We start from the raw sequence: 12919 nt of genomic DNA on the forward strand, positions 1-12919 counted from the left end.
ATCAAAAAACCATCTCTCAACTCAAATGACCTGAGCAATTTCAGACCTGTGTCCAATATTCAATTCATATCAAAACTTCTTGAGAAACAGGCTGTTAAGTCTTTGAATGATCATATGGAAAGAAACAACCTGGGTGAAAAATTACAATCTGCTTATAAAAAGGCACACAGCACAGAAACAGCATTAATGCGTGTTAAGAATGAACTCTGTTGCATACGTTCATGTACATTGATTTTATGATGATATTGATTGCTTGTTTTTAATATTTCTATAATTTTGTTATAATATAGTTTTGGTGTGTTTATCATGCTTGCTGTAGTTTTGATGTTATTTGATATGTAATTTTGTATGCTTTGTAAATCGCTATAATCATGTTTGATGCTTTACTTAGTTTATGTTATTTTGATATGTAAAATTTGTTTAAGGGCCTATATATGCTTTGTAAATCGCTACCGGTATATCATATTTGTTGTACTTGTAATTTGTTGTATAATTTTGTTTTAGGGCATACTTTGTAAAGCGCTTAGCGACTTATGTTTTAAGCGCTTCAAAAATGTTTCTTTATTATTATTATTATTATTATATCATGAAGTGTATTTCCAACTACAAAGGTGTTTTTCTAGTACTCCTCGATTTGAGCAGTGCTTTTGATACTGTAAATCACAACATGCTGATCAACAGATTACAGAGTGAAATTGGAATACAAGGTAAAGCTTTGCAATGGTTCAGATCCTACATGTACCTGTCTGAGAGAACCAGCAGAGTTTGCATTGATGGTACTTTTTCTGACCCTGTTGAGCTCGAATTTGGCCTGCCTCAAGGTTCAATCATCGGACCTTCAGGGTTTTCTTTGTATATTTTACCAGTTGGTCGTATCATCAAATCATTCAACTTATCCTACCACTTGTATGCAGATGATGTACAGTTGTACACCTGCTTTGATCCCAAAGACCGGTATCCATTGCTGCTGCTTTAGATAATCTATCTCGTTGCATTGATGCTCTTAAGGCTTGGATGAGAATGAACATGCTGAAACTTAATGACAGCAAAACTGAGTTTTTTGTGTCCACTACTCCACACCTGAAGCGCTCAATGATACCGGTTGCTTTGAGGGTTGGGGACAAATCCATCTGTCCTTCAGATTCTGTGCGTAACCTAGGGGTTATTTTTGACTGTCAAATGTCTATGTCCATTCACGTCAAGACTCTTTGTTCTAACCTTACATACCAGCTTCGCAACATTTCCCGGATACGTCGGTACTTGGATTATGACACTTGTCATCTGGTCATAAGAGCCCTTGTCCTTTCCAAGATCGATTATGGCAATGGGCTGCTTCTTGGCTGTTGTAAAGCAGACATTCAAAGACTACAACGGATCCAGAATTGGGCTGCGAAGCTGATATGTAAGGCCCTCAAATATGATCATGCCACACCGTATTTAAAGCAGTTACACTGGCTCCCTGTTGAAGAGCGCATCAATTTCAAAGTTTTAGTCACTGTGTTTAAATGCCTCACCAAGAGTGTTCCTGAGTACCTGTCTGATTGTGTTTCCCTGCACTGCCCTGCGCGTGCAGGCCTGCGTTCTGCTTCTGATACCACCCTCCTGACAGAGCACAACACAATCAAAACACTCATGTCAGCTGACGCAGGACCTTCTCCTATGTTGCGCCTCGAACCTGGAATAGACTGCCAATTGGTATCAGGGAATCACAATCAGTGGGTATTTTCAAGAGGGTTCTAAAGTCACACTTGTTTCCATAGATTTTGTAGCCTTCATAGGCAGTTCTCATTTATTTATTTTCTTCATGTTCTTCTTTTGCTTTGTTTTGTGTTTTTTGTTTTGAGCGCTACGTTCTAAATGTAGCAGCGCTATATAAATATTTATAATGTATGTATGTATGTTGTTGACAGCTTATCAGTAGGGATTAACAAGGGGCTGCAGGGGTACAATTTGATTTCCTTTTTCGTAGCAAAATTGGACTATACATTTGTGTTTACTACGCATAACCCCATGCAATGTCTTCACACCCTTTTCCGGACAGCTAGCCCAAATTTCATGCATTCCTAATTCCATGCATTAAACAATTGGCCATTTCACAATGCCCATCATTTCAGCATTGTGTACATAATAGGAATATGTGCAATTATTTGGGTGTTTTTTTGCAGGAATCAAGTTAGTAGCATAGCTATCCTAGCATAAAAGTTTTGAGTCCATCGGGAACTGTACATAGCTCAATTTGTAGTTGATTATGAAAGACAGAAGGTAATTACTAAACCATATTCAGGGGAATTTCAAGCTAACTCAATATACAATACCGTAAAATTCCGTCTACAAGCATATATATGCCTCTAAACGAGGTTTTTTTGACACAAGAGACAAGGAGCAGACACTCTCAACAAAAACGTTATTTGGAGTTTGAACAACTATATTACTGATAAAGGCGGCTGTACAAACATGTATATTTGTAACACCAATCTATTGCAATGTTTTTGAGAAGGGTATTGGCCTTTCATATCTTTCGTTAAAAAAACCCTCGTTTAGAGGCATATATGCTTCCAGACGGAATTCTACGGTATTTTCTATAAGTCTGTATTTTACTTGTTTCCCCACATTAAGTTGGTGTCACTTTTTCTTTTTCTTTCCACAAGTTCACTTTATTTATTGTACAATAATATTCTCCAGTTCATAGGAAAAATTTTTAAAAAATCCAAAAAAAAATCTATCCTACCTCCATATTACATTGAAGTTTTCTCCAGTTCACCAGAAAAATAGAAAAAAAATCCATCTTACCTCCACATGACATAGAAGCCTCTACTGGCAGCCTCTACCTTCTGAAGTGCCTGCTTATAGACCTGTGTTGACTCAGGTTGGTTGAGGGCTAGCTGATAGAGGTCTGGTTTAGGTGATTGCACTAGCAGGTGTGTATTAATGCTTACAAAGGATTGGAACTCCTGAGCTATGTCATAATCAAGTGAGCTCTGTCATAAAACATATTATATGATTAGAAGAATTTTTTGACTTCAACACTACTTAAAATTTGATCGCTTACCGGGAGCGCTTTCACAGTACCAACTGTGTCTTCAGCCGGATGTTATGGCTCTGATGATTTATGGCTTGTTGACAACCTTCGATGACGTCACACTAGAAGCAGATGACGTCAAAGGTGTTGTCCTCGTCCCCCTGGTGGTCTTGGGTATGAGTAGATTGTCCCAGACTGGATCTAAGTCCAGTCCAGGCTAGTGTCTCTGTTCAAGTTTGGTCCTTTTTTCCTGATGTGAATGGCTTCTAGGACTCTTCTGGAAAATTCTTTGGATTCTTTTTCCAGCACATTTATGTTTTCCCAGTCTATTTGATGGGTGTTTTTGCTCCTGGAGATATGCTCATGTACAGCAGATTTGGAACCGGCAGCCTTTGATTTATGTTCAGATAGCCATTTTTCCAACTTTCTACTACCTGTTTAAACAGGAGATTTCATAGACGGTCCCTGACAGCTGAGGACGCAGTTGGTTCTGTGAAAGCGCTCCCGGTAAGCGATCAAATTTTAAGTAGTGTTGAAGTCAAAATAATTTAATTCATACCACTACGTATGAATATTCAATTTTATATATTATATTGTCAAGAAGTTGTTTTCCCGGTTTTAAAAGTTTTATGTTAAATAGGGATAGTCCCGATTTTTGGCGGGAAACCTCTTTTGTTCAGGACAAATTCTGATTGGTAGCCAAAATCCTCTGGATTGATCAATCTTTTGTTCAGAGCAAACCCTGATTGGTCACCGAAATCCTGTACCAATCGATTGGGGCTGTTCCGTTTTGTGTCCAAACTCCCTGGCCAGGTTGTTCGTGTTCATATTTTTTATTCATGTGCGGGAGCAAGTATATTGACGAATGTCCTTTCCTCTAAATATTGAGTCAGTGGAACTTGCCCTTTCACAAATAGGGAGGGAGTAAAGTGGAAGTAAGAGCGGCGAAATCGCCGTGACATCCGGTCTGAAACAGATCAGATCAGTTCTGTCGGGTCGTTCGTGGGCTAGAGACATGCGTCTGGTTTTGCTTTAAAATGTTTCAATTTGTTTTATAGGTTTTCATCAAAAATTTAGTGTAGGAATAACTCCACCTTGAGAGTGAATTCCCTACACAAGTTTGGTCAAAAATTTAGCTCGACCAACGTCGAGAAAGCAAAAAGAAATGTGTTTTAAAATATAAACACGTGTGAAATTTTGAGAAAACAAAATGGCGTCCATCATGTCCAAAGCCTTTCGCCATACAGAAGTGATGGTTTGGTAAGTGTCGTAAACCTTAAAATCTGTTCCACTGACTGACTGCCCCTCCATTTATCCATGTTTGAAAATATTATCAGAGATGTGTGAGGAATTATATTGGCGTTCTATTACGGGACACAAATAGAAAATGGGGAAAAATTGTTGTTGTTTTTATGAGAAACTCAGACACCGTTGCCTCAAATTTTAAAAAGTCCACGGCGTTGTGATATGCTGTGGCTTCTTCATTCGGTGATACCGAAAATTGATCTGCGCATATCTTGATTATTTTTATGGTTAGATGTCATATTTTTGTTAAGCTTAAGAATTGCACTTTTTGTATTTGCCTCAAAATTTAAAAAGTCCACGGCGTTTTGAATGCTGTGGCTTCTTTATTCGGAATTCCGAAAATTGATTTGTGTATTATTTGGATGTTTTGAATTGATTGGTGGTATATTTTTGGTAAGATTAAGATTTGCACTTTTTGTATTTGTACCATCCGCGGAAGCACATACAAATTATTTTGTGGTCATTTCGATGTGAAGTGACATTTTTGTTGGAAAATTAAGTTGCGCAATTCAATTTGAATAATCAACAATGTCATGATCGTCTTCATGAATGTTGGTGTCTGGTTTTCTCGAGAAACAAATTAACCTCGGTGCTGAAAATTTTAGCACATGAGTTTGTGGCCGTCACAAAATTTGGGAGACAACAAAAATGGTTTTATAAGCTTAAACTTTGTTTAAATTGAAAATTGATTGATGAATAATTGTCATTAATCAACTTTCATGACTTTCATCAAAATTTTTGAAAGGGAAATGATCGATTCAATTGAACGGTCAGGTTGATTGATTTTGTTGGAAAGGTAATTGCCGATCACTTGATCGGATTGATTATTAGAAATTGATTGATCAATAATTTTTATTAATCAACTTTCATCCAAATTTTTGAAAGGGAAATGATCGATTCAATTGAACGGTCAGGTTGATTGAAATTATTGAAAAGGTATTTGCCGATCACTTGATCGGATTGATTATTAGAAATTGGTTGATCAATAATTTTTATTAATCAACTTTCATCCAAATTTTTGAAAGGGAAATGATCGATTCAATTGAACGGTCAGGTTGATTGATTTTATTGGAAAGGTATTTGCCGATCACTTGATCGGATTGATTATTAGAAATTGATTGATCAATAATTTTTATTAATCAACTTTCATCCAAATTTTTGAAAGGGAAATGATCGATTCAATTGATCGGTCGGGTTGATTGATTTTATTGAAAGGTATTTACCGATCACTTGATCGGATTGATTATTAGAAATTGATTGATCAATAATTTTTATTAATCAACTTTCATCCAAAATTTTGAAAGGGTGTTGGTCGGTGCATTTTATCGATCAGCACTGGGGTATTTAGGGTTTCACACTTGATCAAATTGATTATTAGAAATTGATTGATCAATAATTTTTATTAATCAACTTTCATCCAAAATTTTGAAAGGGTGTTGGTCGGTGCATTTTATCGATCAGCACTGGGGTATTTAGGGTTTCACACTTGATCAGATTGATTATTAGAAATTGATTGATCAATAATTTTTATTAATCAACTTTCATCCAAAATTTTGAAAGGGTGTTGGTCGGATCATCTTATCGATCAGCACTGGGGTATTTAGGGTTTCACACTTGATCAGATTGATTATTAGAAATTGATTGATCAATAATTTTTATTAATCAACTTTCATCCAAAATTTTGAAAGGGTGTTGGTCGGTGCATTTTATCGATCAGCACTGGGGTATTTAGGGTTTCACACTTGATCAGATTGATTATTAGAAATTGATTGATCAATAATTTTTATTAATCAACTTTCATCCCAAATTTAGAAAGGGTGTTGGTCGGTGCATTTTATCGATCAGCACTTGGGGTATTTAGGGTTTCACAAATTGGTCAGTTATAATATTGACAATTTACTTGAAAAGTAATAAGCCGATTGATTAATCGGGAATTTATTTTTGTCTCGATTCGTGTTGAATCGTTATTTTATGTGAGAAACAAATCTCAAATATTGTGTCCCTGGTTCCATTATACCAGAGAAATTGAATTTGCTATTTAAATTTATATTTATATTTATATTTTTGCAATTCAAAAATAATTAATAAATTTACTGAACTGTAAAACCTAGATTCAGGGTGAATTTATTTCGTCTCAAGGTCAAGAGTATAAATTAGGCACTTGATTCCCCTTCATATTTTTCAATTTTAAGGCCACGCTACCCACGGCCAGGGAATTGTCGGACTTCGTCATAAGTCCGACTTTTTATTCAATTTTCCCAAACCCCTGGTCTGTGACATAAATTTTGGTGGCAGCGGTCTGTCTCAATTACCAGGCCTTAATTTTGGTGACAGCGGCAAAGCTGCATTTGTCCAGTTCAGCCTTATATCATTGGGTTTTTATTATCTTAAAAACCTTTAAGGCCTTCAAAATTTTAGGGTAGTAAATACAAGTGCTTGATTTATTTGAATTGTCTCACTGTTACGAAATATTTTCATTGTTTAGTAAATTAAAAACAATGGCAAAACAAGGACCAAATTTCAAATTATCTTATACTCCACTTTCATTCATGGAGGAAGGTGCAATTAGATTCAATGCAGATGAAGTAAATATGAATACTTTGGGTCATCAATATGATCAATCCCATGTTAAAAAGGAAGATGAAATTGAACAACATCTGCATGACCTTGCAAATAGAGTGGCAAAAGCAAGTGAATCTGGTTCATATCTTGCAGATCAAGATGGGGAGTATCTGGATGAAAGAATTCATCCCGATACAGAGGTTAAAAATTCTGTAAGGGCTGATGCATGTACAAATACACAAGCCCGTCCAAGGGTATTAAAGAAAACTCATATTCCTCCACAACAGTCAGTGGAACAGATGGTTTTTCTGTGGAGCATGGGCTGCTGCATAACCCTGGTACTCAAAGGCAAACTTCCATAATCCCCCATGGTTATTCAAATTCTTTGCCCGGTGATAATTCAAGAATACATCGGAACACCAATTGCAAACCAGAACCCTACAGTGGTGATACAGATTTAACTTCGTGGTTGGTTCATTTTGATTTGATGTCAGAAATTAACAGGTGGGAAGGAATAGTAAAAGCTAAATTTATGGGAGGTGCATTACGTGGCGAAGCTTTGCGATTATATATGCTTCCCTCAGCAAAGAGTCGCGTGCAGATGCCGACATAATTGCGCATGAATTGTGTAGTAGATTCAGTCCGTGTGACCCAGCGCAGTCGTATCGTTTGCGACTAAGACAGAGACGTCGTAAACCTAATGAATCTTTGTCTGCATTAGCTACTGCGATTAGAGTGCTAACAGCTAAAGCTTTTCCAGATGCGCCTCATTCCGTTGCAGACGACATTGCAATCGACCATTTTGTGGAAGCCTTAGAAGGAAATAAGCAATTGAGAATGGCGATAAGACGAAAACAACCAAAAACCATGTCGGAAGCATTGGCGACTGCAAGGTTTGAGGAGGGACTGATTCAAGTTGATGAAGATCGAAATCCATTAGCTCGCAGAACAGCAGCGCTGCAAAATGCTGATAATTTATTAGCACCGTCCCCAGTAGTGAATAGTAAACCTCTTGATGCAGGCGTGGCGGCTAGTAGTATTATAGGCCAAAATACAACTTTTGTTTCACAACCTGAACTTGAGACTGGTAACACTAAATTAGGACTCACAGATTTGGAAACCCCTAATACAAATATATTTAAAAAGAAGAGTGAAGAAGCTTGGAGGTATAAAGTAGAGAGAAAGATAGATTCATTAACTGCAGAAAGAGATGACTTGACAGAGAAGGTTCAGACTTTGATACAAATAACTCAACAATTAAAAGGCATGGTTGTTACTAACAATCAACCGAGTACTATTGCTCCTGTTCAGACAAATGATTATTATCCAATACGTAGGCCAAGACCACGTTCACAGGTGCAGTGTTATCATTGCTATAGTTTTGGACATTACAAAAACGAATGTCCCCACTTGTCAAACACACGATATGGATGGATGAATAATAGGCCAAGGATGAATCCAGCTGGAAATATGTATATCCCTCCATCTAATAACATGCAGGTCCCACCATCTGGTAATATGCAGTTCCTCCAGCTGGTAACGCATATGGACCACTAACCAGTCATAATAATCATGGTAATACCAGTAGTAATATGAATAGTAGTCCAACTTGTAACATGTATGGTCAAACAACTTGTAGTAATGGTAATCAGACTAGTAATATGTATGGTGAAATGTCTAGGGAGACACATGGACAGGACATGTCAAACGGTGGATATAAAGTCCAGAATAGTAGTCCGTTACCTCATCCAGCTGATAGTATTCCCAGTGTTCGTGATGGTTATTTTGTAGGAAATTCAAGGAATCAGTCAACAGGTGCAGATTTAAACTCTGTTCGGTTGCCCAAGACAGGGCCAATGAGCAACCTACTGCAAACAAGGCCCAGGTAGTCAAGAAATCAATTTATGCAATGGTTAGGATTGGTAAGCAGGATATTAAGATGCTTGTAGATAGTGGTTCAACTGACACTTTGATTCATCCCAAGGTTTGGGAATTATTTCCAAAGGAAATTACTGATCAGCTTAAGCCTTATTTACCCCCAATTGCAGCTGCAAATGGTCAGGTGTTGAAAGTACATGGTGTATGTGGAGAACTTGATATGCAGTTAGGGAAAGTACAGGTTAAACATCCAGTTTTGGTCGCTGACATTGAACCTGCTGGAATTTTAGGAAATGATTTTATGCATTCTTTTGGAGGAATTGTAGATGTACGGAAGGGCACAGTTACTATCATGGATAAACAAATTCCAGTAGTAGTTGAAACATCTCCTTCCCAATGTTGTCGGGTAGCTGTACTTAATACTACAACCATTCAGCCAGGGCAGGAATTGATTATTCCAGGTCGACTTGTTAGTAGGAAGCCAGCAGGAATAGGTATTGTGGAAGCGACTAAACAATTTGTTGAGCGTGATAGTGGTGTCCTTGTTGCAAGGTCAGTGGTTGATTTTGATTGCACAAGAGTTCCTTTGAGGTTGGCAAATTTTTCTAGTGAACCAGTGGTACTTTATCAAGGTACAAATGTAGCATTGTTACAGCCTGCTGAGTTAGTACAGTCATTAGGGAATGGTGATGAAGCAAACACACAAGACCAAATTGATACCAATTTATTTGAAAGTACATGTAACACAATTAACAACATAGACACTGAGGAAATACAAACAAGTAGTTCTTCAAATGAATTCAAGAATACAAATTCATATGGTGTAAGTGAGAATAAAGTTAGATCCAAGACTGATAATTCATTACAAGATATTGTTGAGACAAATTCAAAAGAGCAGAAGAAAGACATAGTGAATGATGATTTAAAGGAGTTAATACATCGGACAATCCCAGATTTAGATAATAATCAAAAAGAAGCGGTGGTGGATGTGATTAAAAAACACAAATCGTTTTTTTCAGAAAATAGTGAACCAGGGAGAACGTCTTTAGCATATCATCATATCAATACAGGTGATTGTCCCCCAATAAGACAGCCGCCTAGGCGTTTGCCTTTTCATCAACGTGCAGAAGTAGAAAATGAAATTCAGAGTATGCTTCAAAAAGGCATCATTAGTCCTTCTCAGTCACCATGGCAGTCCCCAGTAGTAATTGCAAAGAAGAGTGATGGTACTTTACGATTTTGTGTTGACTTTCGCAAAATTAATTTGAATGTCCGAGTGGATTCGTATCCACTTCCTAGGATAGATGATACTTTAGACGCTCTATCAGGTTCACAATGGTTTTCTACATTAGATTTGACCTCGGGTTATTGGCAGATAGAAGTTGCCCCAGAAGACAGACAGAAAACAGCATTTTCCACTGGTACGGGACTTTATGAGTTCAACGTACTCCCATTTGGTTTGACAAATGCGCCTCGGACTTTCGAGCGCCTTATGGAGCGTGTGTTATCAGGGTTGCAATGGCAAATTTGTCTGGTCTATTTGGATGACATCATTATTTTTAGTAAGACCTTTGAAGATCATCTTACAAGGATGGAAACTGTATTTACTAGACTTGAACAAGCAGGGCTTAAACTTAAACCCAAAAAGTGTGATTTGTTAAAAACACGAGTTCTATACTTAGGTCATATTATTTCACGTGATGGAGTATCAACAGATCCAAAGAAAATTGACAAAGTTAGAAATTGGAAGGTACCTACAAATGTGAAAGAAGTCAGACAATTTTTAGGTCTGTGTTCCTATTATAGACGTTTTGTGAAATCATTTTCTACAATAGCAGCACCTCTACATCGTCTCACAGAGAAAGATACTATTTTCATTTGGACCGAAAAATGTCAAAAAGCGTTTGAGGAATTGAGAACTCATCTAACAACCTCCCCAATTTTAGCATTTCGGATTTTTCCAAGAGTTTTATATTGGACACTGATGCAAGTGGAGATGGTATAGGGAGTGTATTGTCACAGGTTCAAGATGGAAAGGAAAGAGTTATCGCCTATGCAGTAAGAAACTTTCCAAATCAGAACGGAAATACGATGTAACACGGAGAGAAATGTTGGCAGCAGTTTCATTTGTTAAACATTTTCGCCATTTCCTGTATGGGCGAACATTCAGACTTAGAACAGATCATGGTTCTTTAAGGTGGTTATCAAATTTCAAGGAGATAGATGGTCAAGTAGCAAGGTGGTTCGAAGTTCTTGCAATGTTTGAATTTGAAATTGAACATAGGCCTGATAAAAAACATAATAATGCAGACGCACTCTCACGACATCCCGATGTGTATGAAGCAGATAGATGTGACTCGGCAAGGTGTTGTTCAGTTTCTCACACAGGTAGTTCCAAGGACATAAAGTCAATAGTGTGTACATGTACTGGTGCATTCAGTCTTGCAGGATTAGATTCCCAGTCCCTTGCATTAGCTCAAAAACAAGATACTCGATTTCACCAATAATAGATCTTTTGAAAAAGAGTTCTACTCGTCCTACATTGGAAGCTGTTTCTGGTTTGGATCGTTTTTCAAAGATATTATGGAGCCAGTGGGATCAGTTGACTTTGAAAGAGGGAGTGTTGTATAGAAAATATATTTCATCATCAAGAGTAACATATGTACAATTTGTAATTCCTCAAGCATTAAAGAATGAAGTGTTGATATTTGCTCATGATACTAGAACAGCGGGTCATTTAGGACAGAGGAGAACTCTGGGTAAAATCAGAAAATCATATTATTGGCCAAGTTATCGTAGAGATGTGAATGATTATGTCAGAAGTTGTGTAGCTTGTCAAACTAGAAAAGCGTCCAACAGGGAAGCGAAGACGGGCTCCTATGAAACTTTGTCAAGTTGGCGCACCATTAGAACGCATAGCTTTAGATATTTTAGGACCACTGCCTCAGTCTAAGAATGGCAACAAATATATTGTGGTAATTATGGATTACTTTACCAAATGGGTAGAGGCGATACCGTTGCCAGATCAAAAGGCTGAGACAGTGGCCCAAGCGCTAACTACTGAATTCATATGTCGCTATGGAGTACCGTTAACAGTACATACAGATCAAGGAGCAAATTTTGAGAGTACGCTTTTTCAAGAAGTATGTCGCTTGTTGTCTATAGATAAGACGCGAACTACTGCTTATCACCCACAGTCTGATGGCTTGGTTGAGCGCATGAATGCGACTTTAGAAACCATGGTATCAATGTATGTGTCAAATGACCAAACGGATTGGGATGAACACCTTCCATTTGTTCTTATGGCTTACAGAGCAAGCGAGCAAGAGTCAACAGGCGCGTCGCCAAATTTGTTGATGTTTGGGAGGGAAATTTCTTTGCCATTGGATGTTCTAATAGCTCCACCACCAGGTGAAACAGTTGAGTCGCCTTCATCTTATGCCCTTAATATTAGAAATAAACTGGAAGTTGCCTTTGAGGTTGCCAGAAATAATATGCAAGCAGCCCAGGTGAGAAAAAAAAGGGTATACGACACAAAAGCCCACGGAAGACCCTACAGAACTGGAGATACTGTGTGGTTGTACACAGAAACTAGAAAACGGGGGGTAACACCAAAACTTCAATGTTTTTGGAATGGGCCATGTGTAATAGAACGCCAATATTCTACTTCCAATTACATGATCAAATTGCCAAATGGTAAAAGTAGTGTAGTTCATTATGATCGGTTGAAACCATGTGTATTAAGAACGACTGGTAAAGTGCATGAAAACAGGGAAGACGAACCTCAAGAAAACCAGACAGAAGAGGACAATGTGAATACCAGTACCATATCAGAAGAGGACGAAGTCATGAATGGGTGTACAGTTGACGTGCCTTCCCTTTCCCAAGTCCCTCTTGGTGCTGTGGCGTTGGGTGACTTAAAATTTGTCACCAGAAACAGTGGCGAACCAATTAATGAACATTGAGACAGATCAGTCTCCGTCTTCAGTGGTGGCGTCGGGTGACGTAAAAATTTGTCACCAGAAACATCAGTGGCGAACCAATTAATGAACATTGAGACAGATCAGTCTCCGTCTTCAGTGGTGGCGTCGGGTGACGAAAATTTGTCACCAGAAACATCAGTGGCGAACCAATTAATGAACATTGAGACAGATC

The 12919-nt window shown here is 37.9% G+C and overlaps 1 protein-coding gene across 1 annotated transcript in view; it reads right to left on the reverse strand.

Annotated features, from left to right (window-relative positions):
* The window catches only part of LOC140155496 (apoptotic protease-activating factor 1-like), a 68726-nt gene that overhangs the window by 37065 nt on the left and 18742 nt on the right, over positions 1 to 12919 (reverse strand). The window contains exon 9 of the mRNA XM_072178359.1: positions 2791 to 2978. Coding sequence (XP_072034460.1) covers positions 2791 to 2978 — 188 coding nt within the window. The remainder of the gene's footprint in view (positions 1 to 2790; positions 2979 to 12919) is intronic.

This window comes from Amphiura filiformis, chromosome 6 (assembly GCF_039555335.1).
Source record: "Amphiura filiformis chromosome 6, Afil_fr2py, whole genome shotgun sequence".
NCBI classification, from domain to species: Eukaryota; Metazoa; Echinodermata; class Ophiuroidea; order Amphilepidida; family Amphiuridae; genus Amphiura; species Amphiura filiformis.